This window comes from Muntiacus reevesi, chromosome 3 (genome assembly GCF_963930625.1).
Source record: "Muntiacus reevesi chromosome 3, mMunRee1.1, whole genome shotgun sequence".
NCBI classification, from domain to species: Eukaryota; Metazoa; Chordata; class Mammalia; order Artiodactyla; family Cervidae; genus Muntiacus; species Muntiacus reevesi.
Genome location: NC_089251.1, coordinates 90,383,786 through 90,409,538, shown reverse-complemented (window position 1 = coordinate 90,409,538; position 25,753 = coordinate 90,383,786). Strand labels below are relative to the sequence as shown.

At 45.8% G+C, this 25,753-nt stretch overlaps 1 protein-coding gene across 3 annotated transcripts in view; it reads left to right on the top strand.

Moving 5' to 3' along the window:
• Nucleotides 1–253: 253 nt before the first annotated feature.
• The window catches only part of SFXN5 (sideroflexin 5), a 126,493-nt gene continuing 100,993 nt past the window's right edge, over nt 254–25,753 (top strand). For all 3 annotated transcript variants that reach the window (XM_065929536.1, XM_065929537.1, XM_065929535.1), the window contains exons 1-3: nt 254–375; nt 11,437–11,505; nt 22,870–22,947. In XM_065929536.1, coding sequence (XP_065785608.1) covers nt 274–375; nt 11,437–11,505; nt 22,870–22,947 — 249 coding nt within the window. In that variant the 5' untranslated portion in view covers nt 254–273. The remainder of the gene's footprint in view (nt 376–11,436; nt 11,506–22,869; nt 22,948–25,753) is intronic.

The following is a 25,753-nucleotide window of genomic DNA, read 5'->3' as shown; positions in this document are numbered from 1 at the left end:
CCCCTATTGAGACCTTAAGAGACGTACACGCGCCCTCTTCTTGGACTGCCGACGCCTGCAAAATTAGCGGCGGGAACCCAGACTCAGTCTGAGTCATTGGAACTCTCCGCAGTCTAGGGTTGTCAAGCTCCGAGACAAGAAAAACTACACTCCCCACAACCCTTTGCGCCTTCGGCTTGCTGCGGTAGCTTATGGCCAATCCGGACAGGCAGCTGTGGCGGGGGCCGAGGAGGGACATTTTAAAAGGGCCGGAGATTGCAGGCGTCAGTGGCCATGGCGGATACAGCGACTACAGCATCGGCGGCGGCGGCTAGTGCCGCTAATGCCTCGACCGATGCACCGCCTTTCCAGCTGGGCAAACCCCGCTTCCAGCAGGTGAGGACCGGGCTGTGACTTGAGGGTCGGTGGGTGGCACAGGCAGGGCGAGCAAACTCCTCTCCAAAAGCTTCTTTAGCCCTAGGGTCTCCGACCCGCGGCCACCAGGGAGCCTGCAGCTACTGCCTGGTGGACCTCGGCCACAGTCACCTTTTTCCCATTGGTCAGTGGGGTGGGCGGGGGCTGATATCTTGGCTCCCTATTGGCCATCGACGCCGTCATTCCCTAGCCGCCCGCGCCCTCCAGCTCTTCCTGCCAGAGGCGCTCTGTGATTGGACACTGCCCGCCGCGGCCGGGGATCCTAGCCCCGGGATCCAAGCTGCTTCTTCAGGGTCGCTTGGGCAGTGCAGCCGCCCACTGCAGGCGGAAAGTTCGAATCCGGCCCTGGGTGAAAAGTTGGCGTGGTCGAGATGCCTTCTAACTTTTACCCCGGTTGGTGACCCACATTCTTTCCGAGCTGCCCAGCTCCCAGCTCTCCACCCCAAGCTAGGTCCGCGGTGGGGACGGGTTAGGACCGCCTGCCGAGGGGTGCCCGCCGCCTGGCGACCCCTGTCCTCTCCGCTGATGCAGCGAGTCGGCCGGCAGGTGCCCTGTCGGGGATGGAGTGAGGATGTGCGGGGAGAGCCGGGGTGCAGAGGAAACGCTGTGTCATCCCCGGAGCTCGGAGGGTCCGCGTCCCCGGGAGCTTACCCCAGCCCCCTAACCCGCTGCGACCTCCACGAAGCGCTCGTCTCTGTCCGACCCTATATGGCTCTTCGGAGCACGGCGACAGCCGTCCTTTTCCTTCGGACCCTCCTGTCCGCCCGACAGTGTCTCTCTTCCTGTCCCTCGGCCCAGGAGAGAGTCCGCAGTTCAGCCTTATTGCCGGGGCAAGAGCCTGGGAGGGACCTTTGCTACACCGCATACCCGGGTCTCTGCTGCCTCCAGCGCTGAGGAAATGGACTTTGTTAAGAAAAGGGGCAAAGAGACTTGGCTAAAGTGAATCAGGCTTGCCTGGGGTTGGGGGGCGGGGGGAGCGCCACGGAGGTGGATGGAAAGAAGTTTTCAGGAAGAAAGAAAGTTGTACTAATGTCGGTGCGATGGTTGATTGGTTGGTTATTATCATGTTGGTGGGAGAGGGACTGGTTCCAGCAAAGCGATGCACTGAGCTTTGCTAATTAAGGAGCTGCGCTTTTGAGCCTTCTGAGAAAATATCCTCACTGTTTTTAAACAAGACTTTAATTCCTTTAAAAAATAAACCATCTCAACATGCAAGTATCTAAGGCGAGACTGATGTCATCCTGCCAGTGCAAGGTGCTGCCTGGAATAGCCTGTCGGGGTGCTTGTGCTTGGACTTGAGTGACCCTTCATTAGCTGACCCCTTCCCCACTCCCCAACCCCACATTCTACTAGTTCTTCAAGACTCAGGCCCACCTCCTTTTAAACACTTCCTCCCTTCTTTCCCTTATCTCCTGATGGGACCCCTCCTGCCCAGCTCTTTGGCTACCCCACTGGGATCCTCATAAGTCAGCCTTTACTGCAGTCTGCCCTGTGGTCCTCTAATATCCCCACTCTAATATCTGTGTGATTACTGGGCCCCCTCAACACTGGTGAACACACTCTGGGAGGAGGGGCCGCTCTTGCAGTTCCGCTTGTCTCCATCCTACCCTGAGCTGGGGCTCAGCACATAGTAATGTGCTGAATTAATTTATGGGTTCATTTTTGCCCAGAAACTGTCCTGGGACAGTCACACACAGATATTTGAGAACCTCCTAGTGGCTCCAGATGACGGAGCCCATCGCTGTTACCACTGCTGGAGACGTGAACGCATACTTGAGGCTACTCTGTCGAGGCAGCCATTGCTGGTACCTCTTTTTGGCACCACTCCCAAGGGCAGCAAGTGTTTGCTGTATTTGCTTTTGAAGCAGCTCTCCTCCAGCCTAGTGACCTGTGTAAAGCACAGTGCATGTGATATTCATTCATGTTGAGGAACCTGTCTTTCCTCCAGTTCTGCCCACCCCCCCCCCCCACCCCCGACTCCCTGGTTGTGCAAGCAGCCCAGACTGCCAGCAAGTTGACTGCAGGAAACCCGGAGTCCCCTGTGTACTTGCCTTCCTCTCCTTCACCCTCTAAATACAAACAGGGTTTTCAGCTCATATAGCTCTTACATCCACTTGTCTCCACTGCTGCAATCCTAGACTGAGCTCCCATTCACTGATCTCTTGAGCCACTGCAGATGCTTCCTGCCAAGTCTCCCTGCTTGCACTCTGGCCCCCTTCCAATCCCTTCCTCTTCGCATGGCAGAGCCCCAGCAGTGCAGGTCTGATCAGGCGATGCTGCACCCTCCCCCAACACACATGTTCTTAAACACCTTCCAATGGCTTCCCCTGCTTCTGAGGTAAAGACCTCTATTTTGAAGACCCCAAAGGCCTGCATGGCCCACCCTGCTGCCCTCCAGTCAAACCCCCATCCATTCCCTGGACTCCTGCTTCCAACCACACTGGCTGCGTTCAGCCCCTTGAACCCTGAGTGGTTCATAATCTAGGGTTCAGTCCCAGAGCCCACACCAGGGACACTGCTCTCAATCCACTAACCAATAACACCACTTTCTGCAAGACTGGACAGTCTTTCCTTACTCCCTAGAGTCCCCCAGAACCCTCCTTCCTTTCATTTCTCAAGGATCTCTCTGTGCAGGGGGCAGGGGAAGGAGGAGCTCTGAGCAGTGTCAGAGGGTGGAGAAAGCTTGCTTTGGTGGGCTTTGGTCTGTGAACATCTTTCTCCCCATAAGATGATGATGCTAGCCAAGCATTGTTCTAACCTTTTCATGTATTGACCAATTTAATTTTCATGACAACCATGTGAGACAAGTTGAGACAATTATCCTATATATTCTAGGTGATAAAACTGGCACACAAAGAAACAGATTCAGTAGGCAGTCTGGCTCCAGAGTCTATGTTTTCCTGTTTATCGTCTACTTTTTTATTATGGAGATTTTCAAACATACAAAATTGAGGATAATTGTCAGTGAACTCCTGTGTACCCATCACTCAGCTTCAGCAATTACCAGGGTTAGGCCAGCATCATTTCTATGCCTCCCACCCCCGATCAGTGAAATATTTTAATGCACAGCCCATTAGTTCACTCTACCTGCTATGCTGCTGCTGCTGCTGCTAAGTCACTTCAGTCGTGTCCGACTCTGTGCGACCCCATAGGCGGCAGCCCACCAGGCTCCCCCGTCCCTGGGATTCTCCAGGCAAGAACACTGGAGTGGGTTGCCATTTCCTTCTCCAATGCACAAAAGTGAAAAGTGAAAGTGAAGTCACTCAGTCGTGTCTGACTCTTCGCAACTCCATGAACTGCAGCCTACCAGGCTCCTCTGTCCATGGAATGTTCCAGGCAAGAGTACTAGAGTGGGGTGCCATTGCCTTCTCTGCTACCTGCTATAGGTAACTCTAAAAAAGAAAGGCTTTTTAAATTAGCTTTTCTAAATACACTTTTTAAATTGGGAAATCATTTTATGTGTGCAGAATTCTAGTAGCAGGATTCCTGTATAACCCTCACCTGGTTTCCCCTAAAGTCATCATCTCTGATTACCATGGTACATTTGTTGGAATACAAAACCAGCATTACTATTAACTATACTCCAGACAGTTAGATTTTACTATTTTTTGCACTAATGTTATTCTTCTGTGCTAGGATCCCACAGTGCATTTAGTTGTCATGTCTGCCCTCTGTTTTATGACAGTTTTTCAGTCTTACATTCTATTCGATGACCTTGACAGTTTTGAGAATACCGGTCAAGTATTTTCTAGAAGGTCCCTCAGTTTGGGTTTGTCTAGTGGTTTTCTCATGGTTAGACAGTTATGGGTTTTAGGGAGAGAATATGACAGAGGTGAAGTGCCTTCTTTTTCATATGATATCAGAGGATTTTTAAATTAGTTTTAACATAACCACTATACCATTAACATACCTAAAATAATTACTTCTTAATATCATCAAACCAGTCGTTATTTGTCTTAGTCTGTTTGGACTGCAGTAACAAAATACTGTAGATTAGGTAGCTTATAAATAACAGAAATTTATTTTTCACAGTTTTCAAAGCTGGAAGTCCAAGATCAAGGCACCAGCAGATTCATTGTCTGATGAGACACTTTCTTGTTCATAGATAGCATCTTCTAGCTGAAACCTCCCATGGCAGAAGGGAGGAGGAATCTTTCTGGGGTTTCTTTTATAAGGACATTAATACTTCCCCAAAGGCACCACTTCCTAAAACAATCACCTTGAGGTGGTGGTGGGGGCGTTAGGATTTCAACTTGACTTTGGGGGTGTGGGGACAGGCGTTCAGTCCATTGCACTATTCACATTTCCCTTACTGTGTTTTAAAAATAATTGGTTTGTTTCAATCAGACTCCCACAAAGCCCACACATTATATTTGACTGATATGTTAATCTATTGGTTCATCCCTCTTTCTTTCTATTGGGTTGGCCAAAATGTTCGTTAAAGTTTTTCAAGCAAAACTTTTGGCCAACCCAATATTTGTTGGAGAAACTGGGTTGTTTGTCCTGTACAATTTTCCTATTCTGCATGTGGCTGAAGGCTTCTCTGTGGTATTAGTTAAGATGCTCCTCTGTCCCCTGCTGTTTGTGTAAACTTCAAGTCCATGCTTTTAACCGTGGCCCCATGTTACCTGGTGAGATCGCCAGAGTGCATGGGGAGCTCTGTGCTCTGACCACTCTCTTTACTTCTTTTCTACTCATTTCCTTTCCTGAACCCACTCTTTTCTTCCTTTAGGGCTGACACCATTTTTGGCAAGTTGGGGCCCCAGGATAGGCAGAAAACATACATGATTCTTTCCATTTGTGATTTAATCTATCCAGAAATGTTTGCTTTCTTCTTCTTCTTATTAAACTTCCTTGTTCCTTCAGAAATCTCACTTATCTGCTAAGATGACTGGGGGTATGGGTGTTCTATGTGTGTGCTGGGCCCCAAATCCACCAAGGCCTGTGGGAACAGAGCAGGTGGCTTGTGGAGGGCTCCCTCTGGGGTCTGGGCAGCTTGTGGGCCCAGAAATGCACTCTTCACTTCAGGGAGGAGAGGTCTGTGCGGGCTGAGAGTCAGGAGGCAATGGGGAAGTCTCTCTTTTGGTTTGCTGAAATAAGTTCTGAAGCGACAGTGCCTTGCACTGTTATGTTTTTAGATCATTGACGTCCGAGAGGCTAGAGTGACTGTTTCGCAGGGCTGGTCCCAGGGCTGGTTTGTGCCTTGGAGGCAGTCAGCATCTTCCAGTTCAGTGGTTCTCATCCCCGCTGCACAGTAATCAACTGGGCAGGCTTTTAAATGGACTCTCACGCCTGGCACCCACCCCAGGCCAATGGAATTCGAATCCCTGGGTGTGCAGCCTGGATTTCAGAAAACCCAGGGGACTCACTGTGCCACCGGCTGAGGACTACGGAGCTGGTCCAGCCTTTCTGCTGTTGGGCTACAGCGAGTGAGTGAGTATTTATAAATACAGTGAGTGTTTATTCCTCATCCTGAGCAGTCATGTAGAGGTCTGGGTACAGGCCCGCTGTCAGTTTCTCTCAGGCCTTTGCCCTGCACTGCTGCTCCCGAGGCAGCTCTCTGGCTCTGCTCTCCTGGGCCAGGCCTGGGAGTTTGGAAGCAGCAGGCCGCGAGCCCCTGCTGAGAAGTAGCTGACTCACCTTTCTTGTGAGGGGACAGGGAAGAAATTACTTGACTGACTCACTCTTCTGGTGAAGAAAAAGGGAAGGAAAAAAAAGTCCCCTGATTATCTGATGGGGTAAAAAGTGGATTTTGGAGGGCAAAAAAAAAAAAAAAAAAAAAAAAAAAACAACCCTGTATACTAAACTGTTGAGAAAATAAAAACTGATCAGGTTGCCATGTCATGCATCAGGCTGGGAGGACAGACACATAATGGCAGCTACAAAGAAGAGTGTTTCTCTCTAGGCCTACTCAGCTCTGAGGTGCCCCCGCCGCCGCCTTCACTGAGTAGCCATTCTTTTGTACTCACTGAGAAATCACATTCTCCAAGGCTGTGGATTGCCAGGAACTTTGCTGCTTAAATGGAGAAGAAAATGGCACCCCACTCCAGTACTCTTGCCTGGAGAATTCCGTGGGCAGAGGAGCCTCTCAGGCTGCAGCCCCTGGGATTGCAAAGACTTGGACACATCTGAGTGACTGTCACTCACTCACGTGGTGTTTATATCAGTAGGGTCAACATTGAGGAAAACAAACACACACAAAAACGCAGACTGTAAGAACTGCGAGTTGAGTTTATTTAGCGTCTATTGAGGACTACAGTCTGGGAGGCAGCCTCTCAGAGAGCTCTGAAGAGGTTAGTGGGGAGGTCAGCATGTGTGTGATTTTGGCAGAGGGGTTACGTGTAATCAAGCACATATTTCAGAAGGTTGCTGCTATATGTGAGGAACAGATATCTTAATTAATGGGTTTAGTGCTTTTCTAAGTATGGGAAGATGTAAGAATCCAGGTTCATAAAAAGTTTCTCCTGAAAAAAATACTTAACTCTCTGCAGGGCTGTTCTACCAGTGTTCCCAGAGCACAGAGGGCTCTGCCCTGAACTCCTTTCAGTGTGTTGAAAGTCAGCAGCTGCAGTGGCTAATGGCTCAGTCCTTCTATTAATAGAACCTTCTCTCCTTGGCAATAGGAATGAAACATCCCGCTTTTGATTGGTGGGTCTTTGGTACTTTGACTCAGAGAATCAATACAAGGGCAGGGCTTCAAATAAGGAGTTTCTGGATCCCATGCCATGGTTAACTGAATTTTATAGTTTTCAAGAAACAAAACTCTCTGCTTACTTCTCAGTCCAGACCTGTGTAGCCCTCTTCCCCACAGCCCTGCTTTGCCTTGAGCCTGATAATGTACTGTTTCGTTTAGATTTTGCTCTACCTTTCCCCAGGATTCTGCACTAACTCAGTTTTTCTCCCCTGTTTGACAAAATGCCTTATGGTTCCTCTTTTGTGGCCTCCATCATTGCAGTGAGTCAGGAAAGCTAACTTTGTCTATCCCTGGTGAGTTGGGGGGAGGTTCTTTGGCTGATTGGGTTAGGACATTGTCATGTGTGCACATAAAGGGAATCTCAGACCTTTATGTGTAAGTGTTTATTGAAAAGTTACATCTGGAAGGCTCTTAAGTGTCCCAAGTGTACATGACCAATCCAGAACTGTTATCTTCCTATCCACTGAATCAATGTGCTTCTTGCTTTCCTCATCCTGGTTAGTAAGCATTAGTGTCTGGCTAGAAATCTGGGCCTCCTTCCCCCAGCCAGTCAACTTTGCTCTGTTCTCAGGACCTAGCACAGCCGTGGGCACACAGTAGGTCTTCAGTAGCTTTCAGGTGAATGACTGAATAAACTGCAGGAGCCAGGTGCAGTTTCTGACCTGAACCTGCATGCCTTTGAGCTCTTGCTGATACCCTTCTCTCTTCGGTAAATTCATCCATCCGCCCATCCCAGCTCTTCTGGGAAGCCTCCTGACTCACTAGGGAGAAATAAGCTGTGTGCCCAGGGCCCGTTATGATGCCTCACTTAGTTTTATAGTTCTCTCTTTACTTGTTTGTCTCTCTTGATGGTCTCAGCTCCTTGTGGGCTTGTTCGCTGCAGCGTTCCCTCAGCTAGTCCAGTAGGGGTTGGTAGGCATCTATGCAGTGGCAGTCGTGGAGAGTGATACCGCAGGGTCAGCAGGCTGGGACAGAATGAAAACAGTGATGGACCACAGGGCAAGTCAGAGGCTGGATGTTTTCCTGGATCATTGGCAAGAAGCTGCTTCCCTTAGGCCATTCCCTTAGGCCTCCCTCCCCTCTGCTGATCCTCTTCCCTCCTTGGGCTGCTAACTGCTAATACTCTTGTCCCTTTCACATCCAGCCCTCCCTTCAAGGTCCAGCCCAGGCTGCATCACTCCAGGAAGCCTCCAGGGCATTGACTGCTCACCAGCCCACTCATTCATGTTGTGGCTGATGTATTTATGGAACTTCTAGGTGTGTGACACGCGACTGGGAGCCAAGGCACATACAGAAAGAACATCCAATAGCCCACATCCTTCAGCAGTTTATAATCGAGTAATATATCAGTCTGTATTTTAATTTAAATACATATTTTAAAAATAGAATATTACTTCTTTATATTATACATAATATAATATTGATTTTTTTCATTTAAAAAGCAATGTAAAAGATATGGAAATAAAAATCTACCATATTCTTATTACTCAGAGGCTCTCTCTCTTAACACTATTTTCATGTAGCTTTTTAAATAGTGTAATTTTGAAACAGTTTCAGTCTTACAGAAAAGTTGCAAGAAAAATCCAATTCCATATACCCTTTGCTTAGATCCACCAGCTTTTAACATTTTGTCACATTTCCTTTATTATGCTCTTTGTCTACAGGTGGTCATAAAACCAGGAAAGATAGCAAACGCACATGATACTAAGAACATCTTCAATCTGTAAATAGAATAATAGTACCTGCATTTCCAGGTTTTATTGCTGCCCTGTATATCCACACATCATTTTTTTCTCAACCTTTTGAGAGTAGATTATATTCAGCTATCCCTTAATACTACATTGTAACCTTAACAACAAGGACATTCTCTTATATCTCTGTCTTAGTCTGTTTGGGCTGTTATAATAAAAATAGCATAGATGGGGTGCTTTATAAACAACAGAAATTAATTTCTCCCAGTTCTGAAGTCTGGGAAGTCCAGGACTAAGGCACTGGTAGATACAGTGTCTGGGGAGGGTCTGATTCCCAGTCATAGACAGCTCCCTGTGTTCTTACATGGTGGAACAGGGCGAGGGGTTTCTCTGGCCTCTCTATAAGATTGTTAATGCCATTCATGAGTGCTCTGCCCTCATATGATCAGCTCTCAAAGGCCTCACCTCCAAATATCATCACCTAGGGGTTTAGGATTTAACACATGGGTTTTGAGGGGACACTAATATTCAGTCTGTAGCAGTAACCAGAGTGTGGTTATTCAGGAAATTCAGCGTGGATACAACCCTCTTATTAATCTGTGAACCTGTTCCTATTTTATGCTTTGTCCCAGGAAGGTCCTTGAACGCATCTCCCCCTCTATCCAGGATTCAGTCAAGAGTCACGCGTTATGTTCAGTTGCCTTATCTCTTCAGGTTCCTTTAATGTGGGGCAGTTTTTCAGTCTTTCTTTGTCTTTACAGCATTGGCATATTTGGTGAACAAGGCCATTTATTTTACAGAATGCTCCTCAGTTTGGGTTTGTCTGATGTTTCTGCGTGGTTAGACTCAGTCCCTTCAGAACACCCCGTGAACCCTATTGGGAACTTCTCAGAGGCACACAGAGTCCATTTGCACCTTACTGGTCCTTCTGACGTGCCCCCATCATTTTGGGGAGGGGCGCTTCGTTTCTTTCTAGCACAACAGAATGTGCCAGTCACATCATATTCTTTCCCTACCTCAGCCTTGGAATCAGCCACTTCTCTAAGTCAGGGGTCCCCAACCTCTGGGATCTAACGCCTGATGATCTGATGTCATAATAATAGAAATAAAGTGCCCAATAAAGGTAACATGCTTGAATCATCCCAAACCCTCCCCCCTCCGCCGCCCCTAGTCTGTGAAAAAATTTCTTCCACAAGAAACCAGGTCCCTGGTACCAAAAAAGTTGGGATCTGCTGCTCTAAGGAACCCTGGTTTGTTTTAGTGGGTGTCATCCTGTCTCTTTGCTACCCATTTAGTATCCATCTCTCTCTGTTTATCTCCTATTAAGTTGGAGTCATGCATTTTACATGCATTTCACGAATCACAAGCTTTTTGCGTGTCATAAACATTGTCTGAAACATGATGTGCCATGTTCTATCATGTAAATGGATTGTCATTTTAACAATTCACCTTTATAAATAATGAAGCAGTGAGTGTTCTCAGCACGTGCCTCTGCCCACACTTCTGAACATCTCTGATTGAGCATTGTGTGTAAGTTGGGGGATGGTTTAGGCCTTTGATGTATAAGAAGTCAGAGAACAACTGTTTTAGTTAGCAATGGTGTGGAAGCTTGATAGATCTGTGAAAGGGTGGGGCTGAAAGTGGGGTGGAGAGGGTGCTCCAGGCAGAGAGGGTGCCATGGTGTGTCAGGAGACCTTGTGGTGACCCAGGTCTATTTTCGGTCTTTTCTGAGGAGGGGAAGGAGCAGAAATTGGCTGCAGGGTCTGACATCCTAGTGAGAAGGGAAAAGAGTGGGAGTGTTCTGTCTCCTCCCCCGAGTGGAGGCTGGGTTCGGAGAGCTGTGGGGCTCCAGGGAGGATTTGGGGGGAGCCTGAGAATAGTGAGGCATGAACCCCCAGTGTTTGCAGACTTCCTCTTTGTCCCCTCGCTGGGTGGAGCTTGACTTTGCCAAACTGGCTCTGTCCTGAGGGCAGACGCCCAGCAGCGGCGTTGCTTGGTTTCCTTTCACTGCTCTAATGCCTGTGGCCTGTTTAGCACAATGCCCTCCTTTTCCAAGGCCCCTGCTCAGGGGTAAGGCCGGAAGCTGGCCCTCTGTCCTGGGGCTGTGGGTGAAGGAAGGCCTGAGGGCTGCAAGTTGGGCAGCCATACTTGAGCTCTGCTGTGGGGAGTTTCCTCCGGTGGCAGAGCCTGTGCTGGACTTTGGGAAGAGACCCCCTCTCCGAGAGTCCTAAGTAAAGCAGAAAGGCCGCGGCGGGCAGGGCAGACTGGGAGAGGCCTGGGCACCAGACCTCCCCTCTAGCCTTCAAGCTTTGTGGTTCTCGGAGCTGCTGAAAGGCTTGGAGTTGATCTCAGGGCACTGGGAGAAGAGGGAGGAAAATGGGAGGCACATGGAAGAGACTCTGGGTCAGACATGTCTTAATGGTCGTTCTGAGTTGACCTTAGAAAGCGCTGGATAGACCTGGGAGAACTGCCGTCAGGTCGCCGAGAAGCGAGAGACCTCGCTAGCGTTCGTCACCCGTGTGAGCAGTCCTGGTGGCTGTGGGACCCTCACACAGGCTGAGCCGTGGGTGGGTTCCCCGCTGTCCAGAGAAAGGGGTACAGCGACTGACCCACTCTCCTCTCCCACCCCTTCTCCAGACATCCTTCTGTGGTCGCTTCAGGCACTTCTTGGACATCATCGACCCTCGCACACTCTTTGTCACTGAGGTGAGTCATGGCCGTCACTCTCAATGGAGGCCCCTTGGCCTTTATACCTTGTGACTTTGGAAGAGCCGCAGGTCATCATTATCTCATTTCATCTGGATCTCAAGACATCCCTTCAAGGTAGATATGTCATTATTATTCTCTCAAACTTCAATAAAATGACTACCAAGTACATGGATTATGTGCTCATTACAAAATTTCAAATGGTACAGAATAAAAAGGATCCTCATGCTCTCTCCCTCTCAGTTCCCTGCTCTGATAGGTAAGATTGCGATTAAGGTGTACTTTACATTTTATATGTGAACAACCCTATGAGTTTTGGCAGACCTATCAAGTGTCCACAATGAAGTATTCATAATGAAGACGGAGAACATTTCTGTCATTCTACAGTGCTCCTCGTGACCACTTATAATCCATCTCCCCAAGCCCCTGCTGAGCCCCTGGCAACCATTCATCTCTTTTCTGTTCTTGTTGCTTTGCTCTTTCTATAATGTCATATAAGTGAAGTCCTACAGTACGTAGCCTTGTGTGTCTGCTTTCCTTCCCTTAACATGGTGCTTTTGAGGTCCATCTATGTTGTTGCACGTATCAGTACTTCATCCCTTCTTACTGCTGAGCAGCATTCCATTGAAAGGATGTTCCAGAACTTGTTTCTATCCACTTGTTGATGAACACATGGGCTGTTTCCATTTTCTGATTATTATGAATAAAATTGCTCTGAGCATTCTTTGTGTGGACGTATGCTTTCATTTCTCTTGAATGAATAACTAGGACTGGGGTTGCTGGCTCATATGGTAAGTATATGTTTAACTTCATAGGAAACTGCCGAACTGTTGTTTAAGGCTTACCATCCATTTTACATTCTCATCCACAGTGTTCCAGTCCCTCCACATGCTAACTAGTCCTTGATATTGTCTAATTTAAATGTACTGTCAGATTTCTTCGAGCCATTACAAGAAGTGTGTCTTTATATCCTTTGTATTGTATTTACAAACGTTTATAGGAATGCATGCACATATAATGTAGTGAATATTTATTAAGCACTTTCTGTGAGCAAAGCAGTGTCATAAACATTTTACATGTATAATCTTGTCGGATTAACTCAAAACAACCCTTTGAGGTAGATTCTATTTTAAGTTCCATTTTCCAGATGAGGAAACAGACAGACAGAAGTTAAGTCTCAGGCACATGGTGCCGGCCAGTGATGGAGCCAGGGTATGAACCCAGGTAAGCTTGTCTCCAGAATACTTATTTTTGGCCACTTTGCATTCCTGTTCAGGGAACTCAAGTTTAGGGAGCTCTCCCAAGCTGGAAGAAGGCCTGAACTCCCCACCCCTGGGTCCCGACATACCCTGACAGAAGTCATCGGGCCTCTGAGTCAGCCCCCTGAGCAGGCAGCCCTTCTCTGCTCACTTTTGTGCTGAGCATTGGCTTGCTTCAGCTCTGGGAAGAAAAAGAAGCACAAGGCCTGCTAGGCGCCTGGCCCTAGAGCCATCTCCATCTCTCCATCCCCCTTGTGCCTGGGAGAGCAGCCCGGTTATGGGAAATGTGGGGATTACCCTGATACGTGATTTCCTCTTGCAGCTCAGGAAGGATGAAGGACTCTAGTATTTAACTGGCTGACCTTATTTCTGGGTGTAGTGCCTCTGAAGGGCAAGGCTATTGTATTTCCGGGCCCTGTCAGGACTCTCCTAAGGAGTAATCAATGGGATTACATAAAAATTTGGAGGGGCACCAAACTAGAGAAACTACTTACCTAGCCTAGGTAATGTGTCTTTCTTGAAAGCTCTGGAATGGTGCCCAACTAGATAGAATTATGAAAAAAATCCCAACATAAATGCCTCCTGCTTGATCGAGGAGGCAGCAGAGACGAATGCTTATTTCAAAAGATGGAGGTGCTAATGGTGGCCTTGAAGACAGCACATTGAGAGATGGTGGAGGGAGTCTTGGGCCGTCTGGATGTATATCGATGCCCCCCCCCCCCCAATTACCATGAGCAGGCAGGGTCTTTGGGGGCAACTGGGCAGCATGCCACTTATGCTGGGGGCTCACAACTCCTCCTCTCCAGTCCACACTCCTCTCATCCCAGACCATTTCGTGTTACTGCTGTCTCCCTGTACCACATTTTTTCTTCTACTCTTGCATTTTGAAAGACCCCAGCATCTTTGTACATTACTAAGCCATCTTTTGCCTATTTCCCTATGAGTAATTTAAAAGTCTCATACTTTTTTTTTTTTACTATTAATTGAAATGTCAAAGACTCTTAACTATTTAATGACCAGAAAATAATCAATGCAACAATCAGTTAAAAATATTTTTCAAATTTCTGTTTCTTCTTCTCGTCAAGGGTGCCGATAGGCTTCCTGGAAAGATGTACACATTTTCCTACTGCATCCCAGTTGGGGACTGTTTCCAGTACTACTTGCCTTTTGGAAATTTTCTGCCCATAGAAGATCTTCTAGGCCCTAAAAAATCCGAAGGGGCCATGAGTGGGCCCTTCCGTCCCTCCCCGGTTCCAATCCAGGCAGGTAGCTTGGCAAGGCCATCTGCCTGGAAGTGATGGAAATTAGGAGCAGCAAGAGGAAAGAATCTCTTACCTGAGCCCCTCCCCGACAACTGTGGTGCTATCAGGAGGGCCAGGTTTCCCCCGCTGCTGGGCTCAGCCCAAGACCATGGCTTATGCCCACAAAGCACTGTCTCTCTCCCAGAGTGTCCTGGGAGGGAGCATGGGGTGATGGCTGCCCAGGTGGAGGTGATCTGGACAGGCCGGTTCAGTGTGAGAGGAGAGTGGAGGACATGAGAGGTGGCTCTGGAAGCCAGAGTTTCCTGAGGTGGAAAGATGCTGTGCCGCTGGAGCCTTCTGGTGACCCAGTTCTGAGGGGCAGTAGCTGAGTCAACAGATAGACTCATCTTGAGAGAGTTTTGCAGCTATTGTTTGTAATTTATAACTGGCCAAGCTTTAAAAAGATTCCAGCCCTTGTGTGTGTAATGAGGTGGAGCAAATTTTATTCACCATAATTTCTGTTAGGAAGAAGGCTGTCTTTGTTCTAAGAATGTCTTGAGCAAGGCTTCAGAGAGGAAGGAGGTTGCCTGCTTGACAGAAGAGGAATAACTGTGCTTTTCTGATCCTCCTAAGAGGGAGGCGAGAGAAGGAACATGAGGGGAAAACAGTGGGAAGGAGAGCAAGTAACCATGATGAACGGAAAGGCCTGTGTCTGGGGGCTCTCATGCATGCTGTGAAAGTTGCTGTCCCTTCCCTCATCATTCCTATCATACTGTCGTAAAATCTGCCTGGTTCCTGAGGTCTCTGCAAGAGTTCATTCTTTAAAGGGGTCTTGCGGGGCCGGGAGTCTACTCCTGGTGCTGTATGTGCACAGTTGGGCCTGAGGAAGGAAGTCACCGGACTTGGCAGAAGCCCTAGCTTCATCCTTTCATGTAGGTCATGGAATTAGATCTAGATCTCTAAGGAAAAGGCTGTACCAGCTGACATCTAAGTTACTTTAAATCATGAACTGAATATGAAAGGGGTTTGCTATTCTGAATTCAATAATTATTTAAGAGAATGAATGTTTGGCAGATTGTCATTCTGAAGGATGTGGAAAACCCACTGAAGCAGTACAGATACCACAAACTCATTACTAGTATTTGTGAAGTAATCTGAAACTGTTTTGGGTGTATTGTAAGACAGAATAAATCATTACACTGATATTGGGAACCAGGGTTCTCACCGCAGGACTAGGGAGATGCAAATATGAAGTAGGGAAAAAGATAAAAACTACGTTATGTTGTATTTGAATTGGCAGAATCAATGTGAACTCATGATTTATGCACATATACATTCATATACTTACATTTATATTTCTCAGTTTTCTGACTGCTCACTGAAAGGGCCTAGAAGCAATGACACCCCAGTAACAATGGACACACTTAGCACTCAGATCTTTGTTTCTAAATGCCATTACTTACTAAAAGCACCCAGGGCTTCTTGGAAAGTTTGCCAAATCCACACCTGAGGCAATGAGCATTGCTACAGAAAATAAGAAAATGTTTCTAGAATGATGATGGAGACAGGAACAGGAAGTGGCTGAGTCCCACTAGCCACATTTGGGACAATTTGAACATTAAGAAAAAGAAAAAAAATGGATTTTAATACATTGAATAATAAAAAGAATCCATGAGTCCATAGTAAAACTAAAAATATGAGAGAGGGAAGCTCTTATTCTCAGAAGAATGTCAGCTAATAAACGTTGAAGGAAATAAACATTACGTAGTCCTCAGTGAAATAACTGATTTCAACCAGGATCATTAATAGATGCTATTTTCATAGAATAAAATGTTGGTGTAAAACAGGATATTCTTAGTCTTTCAGGTAAGTATCGCCTCCAAACATTGCTTAGCAATTACTAAGGGAAAAAGGTACTTTTACAGTGGTGAGCTTGGAGAACACTCCTTTAACCAGGTGACCAATGAAAACAATTGACATTATGTGCCTCTTGATGTGATGTGATTCTGGTAGTAATCTCTAAATACTGGAACATATGAGAGTCTAAAAAAGAAAATAAAAACTGCTCATTATCTCTCCTGCAAGAAATAATCACAATTATCATTCTAGTGTATATATCTGTACAAAATTAGGATGGTTTATATAATGTGTACATATATGTATGTATGTATATCTCACTCTCTGTCTTTATCGGTGGCCCCTGACTTCAGTCTACAATTTGTGGTCTTTATGATGGTGTGAAAGCAGTATGCATTCAGTAGAAATCATGGTTCCAATTGTGAATTTTGGCTATGTCCTGGGCTAGTGATATACAGTACAATACTCTCTTGTGATGCTGGGCCATGACAGTCACAGGTCTCAGTCAGCCACGTGATCACTCGTGGGAATCACTGATACACTTAGAACCATTCTACACCCACACAACTATTCGGTTTTTCACTTTCAGTATAGCATTCAACAAATTACGTGAGATAGTCAACATTTTATTATGAAATAGCCTCTGCATTAGACGATTTTGCCCAACTGTAGGCTAATGTTAGTGTTCTGAGCACGTGTAAGGAAGGCCAGGCTAAGCCGTGATATTCGGTAGGTTAGGTGTGTTAAATGTATTTTCAACTTAAGATGTGGTATTTTCACTTACAGTGAAATTTTATGATGGGATGAACCCCATCATAAGTCAAGGAAAATCTCTCTCTGTATGTAATGTCTCTCTCACAATACATACAGATATATATCTATATCTATATGTACATATATATAGATATATATGTAAATATATATTTAAAATCATATGTAGCATATGTATACATGATATATATTGTTTTTTCCATGTAGCATATCTTGAGCATTTTTTCTTGTCATTAAATGTTGTTTCAAAGTGTGTTTAATAACTACATAGTAATCCATCAGGTGATTATTCTAAAACTTAATCATCTTCTCTATTGACCATTTGGGTAGTTTCAAGTCTTTTCCATTATAAATAATATGGCGATAAATATCCTTGTATATATATCTCCCCATATTTCTCTTTATTTCCTTGGGGTAAACTCCTAGAAGTGGAATTTCTGAATGAAAGGCATTTTAAGGCTTTTGATATATATGGCCAAATTGCCCTGCAAATTGTACCAACCTGTACCAGGACTATCAGTTTATGCTCTCAATAGTAGTAAGAATATCCATTTAAATGCATTCTAGACAGCATCAGGTAGTCTAATTTTAAATTTAAAACTTTCCAAATTTCAGGTTTTTGCCCATCTGTATACATTTTTGGCATACTTATTACATTGAACATAGACTTTTTATTTGCTTTTTCATATATTTCCTTTTTTATAATTTTAGGAAGTCAAGTCTTTTAGTATAAATATCCATCTCTGTTAGGCTTTTAGGCCTAACAGATAGGTTGTTTCCTACCTTTTTGTTTCCTGCCAAAAATAGTCTTAGGCAAATTATTTTTCATTTCTGACAAATTTATTTTTTAGGAAAAAGTTCCCAAAAGTAAGGTGTCCAGGATATAGACCATGATTGTTTTTATAGTTCTTAGGCGTAGCTGGACAGATGTACTTTCTAAAGGGCTATACCACCTGAGATGCTGCCAGAATTAACTCATATTGCGTGTCCTGAAGGTGACCAGCGGTTGGCCACAGGGAAACGTGTGTGTCTGGTTTCCCCTTCTCTTGGGCCTCCCAGAGGTAGCTTGTGGTTGAGCTAGGAAACAATTTCAGCGCAGATGACTCTGTGTCCCAGGATTGCTAGGAAGGAACAAGAAGGGCTTAGGAAGGCCAAGGGAGGATGAGAGAAGGGCTTGAGACTCTGCCTGCACAAAGCTTTGGCCCCCAAAATCCCACCATCTGGGAGCCAGAAAGGAATGATTGAAGACGTTACAGACAAGGTAAGAATGCACAGCGCTGCCCTTGGCCGATTCAGGACTGGCCCAGGTGAGAGCAATCAGATACTGAGCGATCAAAGCAGGCCCTGCCCCCTGCCCCTACCACCAGTTCCGTTCCCTCATGCACTCCAACCCCACTCCCCACACTCATTTTCCCCCATCACTGACACTTCTTTTTCCTTTCTCTTTCTTTTCCTTCCTTTCTTTCTCCCTCTTCCTCTCTTTCTCCTCTCCTTCCCTCCCTCCCTTCTCCCCCCCCCCATTTTAAGTGGGACTCCCAAATTTTGATTGCCTGAAATGCCCATGTTTCAGTTGTACCCACTTTTGCTAAACATGCTCTGCAATTTTCTCTGTGTCAACCAGGCTTGCCTTTGAATGAGAATAAAGAAGGCCCTTCCCTTTCCTATGTGGGGTATCTGGCCCCTGTTGACTTCGGCTTTTCAGGATGCAAGCATTGCTATGGTTTCCCTGGGAGACCACTCCTCTTTCAATGACTGACCATCCTGAGGACAGGAGGCTCTTCCATGCTCATGTCTCATGGAAATGTCCCAGAGCTGGGAGTGAGGGGACTTGGGATTCCTAGATGGCACCCACCTGCTCTGTGACCCTGGGTACCGAAACGCCCTTCCTGCTTGGACCCCGGCTGTCTCAGAGAAAGGAGTGCCCATGTGGTTCAGCAGACATTCACAGAGGGGTACTGCCATCCACATCCTGTGTAAACAGGGCATGGTCTCTTGGTATCCCAGGATTCCGTAAAACCAGCATCGCTGTCAAGGGCCTCTGGCCTGCTGCTTTGGAACCTGGTCCCTAACCCTGATTATACCCTTCACCTCTCCTCCCAGCAGCCTCAGCCCCTCATTTTTATCAAATGCTTATTATGTGTGGCCCTGTGTTGGTGACGGACTGGGGTAGGTGTGCCCTGCGTTTCAGCCAACAGAACCTACAACCAGTCTCCTGCTCTCTGCACCGTGCAGTCTCTGGCAGGTACCATGGGCTTGTGGTGGTAAGTGATCACGGACTTCAAAGAGGGGCAAACCAAATGCTCTCTGACTGTTCAGAGGGCAGAGGGAACATTTCTGGAAGATTCCTGAAGATGGCCCTGAGCCTTGAAGGATGGACAGGGTTGGGGACAGACAGCTGGGGAGGTAGGATGTCCTCCTCTTCCCCCAAGGTGGTGGGGTGGTATAGGAAAGATCAGGGGTGAGGACCTGCTGGTAAAGTGGGTGGCCTTTATCACAAGTGGGGGTGAAATGTTTTTGGGTAATCCTCACCTCCTGACCTGGTGCTGTCACTCCCATCATATATTTTAACATATTAAACATTATAATAAATAAAATATTCAAATCATTTAGACATACTCCCTAGCCAAGCATGGATTATAGTGCCTGCATTTAGTTTGGGGGTGGGCTAAGGTATACCCCTTCCCTCCAAAATGATTAGCTTTGCTTTTGATGACTTTTCTCATCTTCCTATTTTGTGCCTTTCCATCCTGTGTTCCAACATCCCCGTTCCTGTCTGTCAGGGTCTCCTGCCCTCTCTGCCACCATGCTAACACTACAGGACTGCCCTTTGGCTTCCTTCTTCCCCTCAGGGCCTTGGGGCGAGATGTCTGTTCAAATTCTCTGCCCTGGAGCATACCTCCCAGGTACCTGTCTCCAGAGAGACTTTGTGGAGACGATGCCCCATCAGATACAAGAAGAAAGTTGCTGTGACAGTTTCTGGCAGGCAGGTGATGGAGTCTGGGAAGCAGCAACCTGGGCTGTCCCTCCCCAAGCCCAGGGCTCTGGAAAAGGGCCTGCAGCCTTGTCTCCAGGCCATCTGGGCCCCTCACCATCTTAGTATTCAGGGCCTATGTGCCTGTTTGTTCCTGACTGAAAAGACTTCCTGCACAGTTCACCCTGCCACTGACCTCCTGCTTTCCCCATTCTTTGAGCGCCCAGGGCTTTTCTGTCAAGCGTGTCAATGCATCAGGGTGAGAGGAGAACTTCAAGCAAAGAGACCCTCCTCATATCCCTCAAGGCTCCCTGAAAATGGCTCCCTTCTCTGCTGTGAGAAGTCCAGCTCCCAGAAGAGCCAGCCCTCAGGGACCTCTCAAGACAAGGCCTGAGGCCTTGCCTGTCCCACAGAGGCACTGGGAGCCCTCTCCCTCAGTCTCTGAGCCAGGGGGCCAAGCTGAGGCTAAGCAAGGCCCAGAAGCAGACAAGCGCACGCTCGCTTGTCCCAGTCCTGCATTAACAGGCCTATCTCGGGAAGCTTTGGATTTGGTTCTTTCTCAATGAGTGCCAAGATCAGGGCTCTTTGGAACTTAATCCTGTGGCAAGAGGCCTCCCTTTGATGACTGTGTGGAATGAGATGGAATCTGGCCAGGTTGTTAGAGGAACTGAATCCCTGGAGTGGGAACATAATGAGAACGCGGGGCCATTCACCATTCAGGGTTGAAAGTAGAGCACTTATTGTGGGGCCAAGGCTGAGGCTGGCAGGAAGCAGCCTTGGAGCTGTATCACCAGGAGGAATTGGGGGGCGGTTGCAGAGACAGCAAGGGTCTAACTAAACTCTGGCCTCAAATACTAAACTGCTCACTTTCTGTTGAACTTAGGCAAGTTAAAACAATCAACCAACATGAAAAGCAAATGTATTAAGTCTAGAAGGAAAATAATGACTTTTGCAGTGGTTATCTCTGTGGTATGTTTACAGGTGATTACAACTTTTTTGTGTGTGCTTTCAATTTTTCTGACATTTTTTCTAAACAGAGTGGATTATACCTGGAAAAAACACAAACGCAAAGTTGTCTCTACTTTGAAAGTGAACAGATTCTGGGGAAGGACTCTGGGATTCAGAAATTGATAGACATGTATTTGAAAGGGAAGAGGCAGTACTTTACAGCAGTCAGGCTGCTCCCAATTGAGAAGTTCTCCTGGCCTCCTGACAGCCCGATTGACTTGTCTGGGCTGGCAGTTAGTCCTGCCGTTTTAGTGTGGAAGGTGGCTGTTCCTTTCCCATCCCATGTAACCGCTGTCAGCCTGCTCAGAAGATGCCCCATGGGGCAGCCCGCCCTGGAGCTGCATCCTGCCTTTGGACCAGGGGCTTCTGTTGCGGTCTCTCTGCACCCCCATCCTTAGCCAACTTTGTCCCTTGGTCAAAGCGGATCAGGGTGGCTTCCCTGGGTTTCTTCCCTCATCGTGAGCATCCCTGATGACCGCTCCTCATCTGACCTGGACATAGGCTGCCTTCTCTCACTGTTGTCTGTTTATTATTGATTTTTTTAAAATTATATACCATACATACAGCAAAATACATAAATCTGAAGTGTATGGCCTAATGGATTTTGACACAAGTTTATACTGTGTAACTACCAGTCAGATCAAGACATTGAGCATTTCCATTATTCCAGAGAGTTCCCTCATGCCATCTCCAAGTCAACACCCCCACCCACCTCCACAAAGGTAATACCATAATGACATCTACCACCATAGGTGTGTTTGACCTGTTTTTTAATTTTACATATACTTTTTGCATCTGCCTTCTTTTGCTCATCATTATGTGAATTGGTCTTCTATTATCATGTAACAAATCACCCCAAAATTTAGTGACTTGAAATAACAACAGGCAATTCTTTCGCTCACTGATTGACAGGACTTAGAAAGGATGGTTTGTCTTGCAGGCTCGGCTAGGGCAGCTTGACCGAGGGAAGGTCCGTTTCAAGATGGTTCACTTCCATAGTGGGCCAATTGTTGCTGACCATTAGCTGGTGACTTAGCTGGAGCTGTGGGCCAGGCCCTCAGTTCTTATCCACATGGGTCTCTTCATAGGCTACTTGGGCTTCCTTACAATGTGATGGCTAAGTTTCAAGAAAGCAACCATCCCAAGAAAGCCAGGTGGAAATGCAAGGCATTTTCATGACCTAGCCTCAGAGGTCACATAGCCTCACCTTGGCAACACTCTGTTGTTAAGGCAGTCACAAAAGCCTGCCCAGGATCAAGCGCAGGGACGTAAACTCTACCTCTGGATGGGGGATGTGGGAAAGTTCTAGATGAGCATGGGGTGAGAGATATTAGGGTGCCATTCTTGAGAAGATTCATCCGATTGTAACATATTTGTAGTTTGCGTTTTAAATGCTGTGTAATATTTCATTGTGTGTATGTACTTACCCAGTCTGTTAACTGACATTTGAGTTGTTTGCAGTTTGGGCCTATTTGAAGAGTGCCACTATGAATATCCTTATACAAGTCTTTCAGGAGACAAAGACTGCCTTCTCTCAGTGTTGCTGTCTTTAGTTTTTAAGATTTTAAAAATCATACAATTCTATTCTCTTTTCTTTTTTCCCCATCAGTTACTGCAGCCATATGTATTTTAGTATGTAAATCTCTGCTAGTGTTTTTTAAATGTTGAGAAGAAATTATATAAGTATTACATAAATATGTTCTCTTTATAAAAACTTTCAATATTACAATTAAGACTAAAACTTCTTCCAACACCACTTGCCAAATCTGAACTCTTTCCTCCTACCTCAAGGTAACCTCTGTCACTAGTTTGGTGGGTCTCCTTCTTAGAGCTTTTTGATACATTTACTCACATAAATATTCTCATAGGAAATACTGTTTTCTTTGTGTGCATGTGTGCTGTTTGTTTGGTACAACGATTGGCATCATATGGCTCTGTACTTTGCTTTCACACTTAAAAAAATACCTTGGAGATATGGCCATGGACATCTACTTTACTTTGCAAACCACCAAATAACGTGCACAGTATTATTACACTGGATAAACGGCAAACATTTATCCATTTATCTACTTCCCTGTGAAAGGACGTTTAGGTGATAGCCTTCTTTATTGTTTTGCGTGTGTACCATAAACTGAAGGGCAGGTCTTGCCCACTGTGAAGTTTGTCAGTGCTTGGCCAATACTGATGCACCCCTGCAAGGGAGTGTTGTTGGAACCCTGGACCTCTGCCCCTCAGTGTCCCTTTTCTTTGCCTGCAGAGACGTCTCAGAGAGGCTGTACAACTGCTGGAAGACTATAAGCGTGGGACCCTGCGCCCGGGGGTTACCAATGAGCAGGTAACTCTGCTGGCGGTGGGGTGGGGAGTGGTGGTGGGGAAGGACGGTGGCAAATTCACTATCCCTCCCCTGCAGCCATAGCCACTTCTCTTTCCCTCCGAATCCACTTCTACTGCTGCTCCATCTCCTTGGACTTCTGGATTTTGGAGGGGATACTCAGGGCTCTCCTGTAAGCTGGTCTGGTGGGAAGTATGGAGGCTGCTAAGACTAGAGAAACCTAAGGCAATAGTTTAGTGGAGCTGACATGTGCATCTTTTCCCAGTTCCGCATTCAGTGACATCACAGTGATGACTTGAAATCAGCCACAATGTGAGAATTTACACCATGGAAATTGGCAGATACTATAAATCAGGACTTTTTTTCTCAAAAATATTCACAAGCATACCACTATCCAGAAATTTAGACAGAGGATGAGAAAGATGGAGGAGACAGTGTGGAATTAGGCTAAGACACTGTAATTTCTGTTTTGTTAATATCATGTAGAAACTTGAACTAGAGCTAATTGAAAAGTTGGTGGTTTGGTTTGGGGGAAAGGTAGGGAGATGTAGTATAGGGCAGCTCTGGTGATTGTAGAGACAGATGGCTAATGTGCTGAAGTTTTTCTTTTTGTTCATAAAGCTTTATTTTAAAAGCTATTAAAAATTAATCTCACACTTTTTTTCAAAGTAATTTATGTACAAAGTTCAAAAAGTCAAATAGTACGAAAACACTTGTAAGGAAAAATGGTGTATTGCCCCATCCCTCCCCAATTCCCATTTCTATTCCCCAGAAGCAAATGCTGTTAGCTGTTTCTTCAGATAGAAACCTGTATTTCAAACTAAGCTTATCTATGCTACTGTTTCTCAACTAGTTCTTTTCTGTGGTAGTTGAGGATCCATCTCTCTTATTATTTACCTCCATAAACACATTTCTCTCCCCTGTCCTCATCAGTTCAGTTCAGTCGCTCAGTCGTGTCTGACTCTTTGTGACCCATGAACTGCAGCACGCCAGGCCTCCCTGTCCATCACCAACTCCCAGAGTGTACCCAAACCCATGTCCATTATGTCAGTGATGCCATCCAACCATCTCATCCTCTGTCGTCCCGTTCTCCTCCTGCCCTCAATCTTTCCCAGCATCAGGGTCTTTTCCAATGAGTCAGCTCTTCGCATCAGGTGGCCAAAGTATTGGAGTTTCAGCTTCAACATCAGTCCTTCCAATGAGCACCCAGGACTGATCTCCTTTAGGATGGACTGGTTGGATCACCTCATCACCTTCATCACCCTCATCACCCGCCCAAAATAGTTATCATAGATTTGGGGTCTGTGGATATTCGATATTCACTTTATGACAATTATATGAATAATATTACAACTTTGTTGTATATTATTATGTTTTCTCTCCTTTTTGACTTTATGTTTTATCTGGATTTAATAATTGTCTCATTTTCCTCACTGACAGTGTTGTCTTTGTACCATCTCTAATTCTTACGGTATCTTCTAGCAGCTTTTCGATATTTTTAATGGTGCTGGTGGTTTAATCGCTCAGTCATATCCAACTCTGTGACCCCATGGACTGTAGCCAGCCAGGCTCCTCTGTCCATGGGGTTTCCCAGGCAAGAATATTGGAGTGGATTGCCATTTCCTTCTCCAGGGGATCTCCCAACCCAGGAATTGGTCTCCTGCATGGCAGACAGATTCTTTACCAGCTGAGCTACAAGGGAATCCATTTTCACTTCCGTATTTTTCCCTGAAATTTTCTGGGGCCCAGTTCCCTCCAGCTCCTCGTGGTATACACCTTCATTTTAGTGGAAGTCCTCTCCTGGTAGCTCCCTGAAAAAGGGTAAATGGAAAGAAAATTTGGAGTCCTTTTATATCTGAAAAAAATGTAATTTGTAATTGTAATTCTGTACTCAGCTTTAACTGACAGTTTGGCTGAGGAGAAAATTCCAATTTTTAGGTTGACAACATTTTTCCTTTAGAATTTTGAAGACATTGCTCTTCTGGCTTCTAGTCTAACTTTTGAAAAATCCAATGCTGTTTTATTCCTGATTTTTTGCAAGTGACCTGTTTTCTCTCTTTGGGAATGTTTAAGATCTCCTCTTTATGTATATGGTTTATTTCTGAAATTCCACAATGCCATGCCTTTTAAAACTTATTATTTTGGGTTTCTGGTGACCTCTTTCAACCTGAAGACTCCTGTCTCTCAGTTCTGGCAATTTTTCTTATACTATTTCTTTGGTAATTTCTTCTCATTCTGGAATTCCTATTAGTCAAATATTCAACATCTTAGACTGATACTCATATTTTCTTATCCTTTTTTTCTCTTCTATTCTTTCACTTTTTCCTTCTGTCTGGCTTTACAGGAAATTTCCTTGAGTTTATTTTCAACATGTCTATCAGATTTTTAACTTCAGCTAGTACAAATTTTAATTTCTAAGAGCTATTTGGTTGTTTCTTTTCTTTATTCCTTTTAACAGGATCGTCTTCCTGTTTTGTAAATACAGTATCTTCTCACCTCTGCATTCTGGAAGCCAAGTAGAGGAGCAAGGCTGAAGCCCCAATATTCACTTTGCAGAGTTTCATTGATTTCTCTGCTTTTAGCCTCACCTGCTCCCTCTTTCCACTGGGCTAGTGTTCCCAAGTCTGGACTCACTTGGATTCAGTTTCTCCAGAAGGTTGATAAACCTCTGGTGTTTGGGGGATACAGGTGAGGGTGGTGACAGCCATCTTGCTGTGTGGGGAAGGCCGAGGGGTTCTACTGCTTTGAATTCAAGTTTTCAGCCAAGTCCCTGTGTTTAGCCCTTTGATTAACCTTTGTTCCTGGGGTG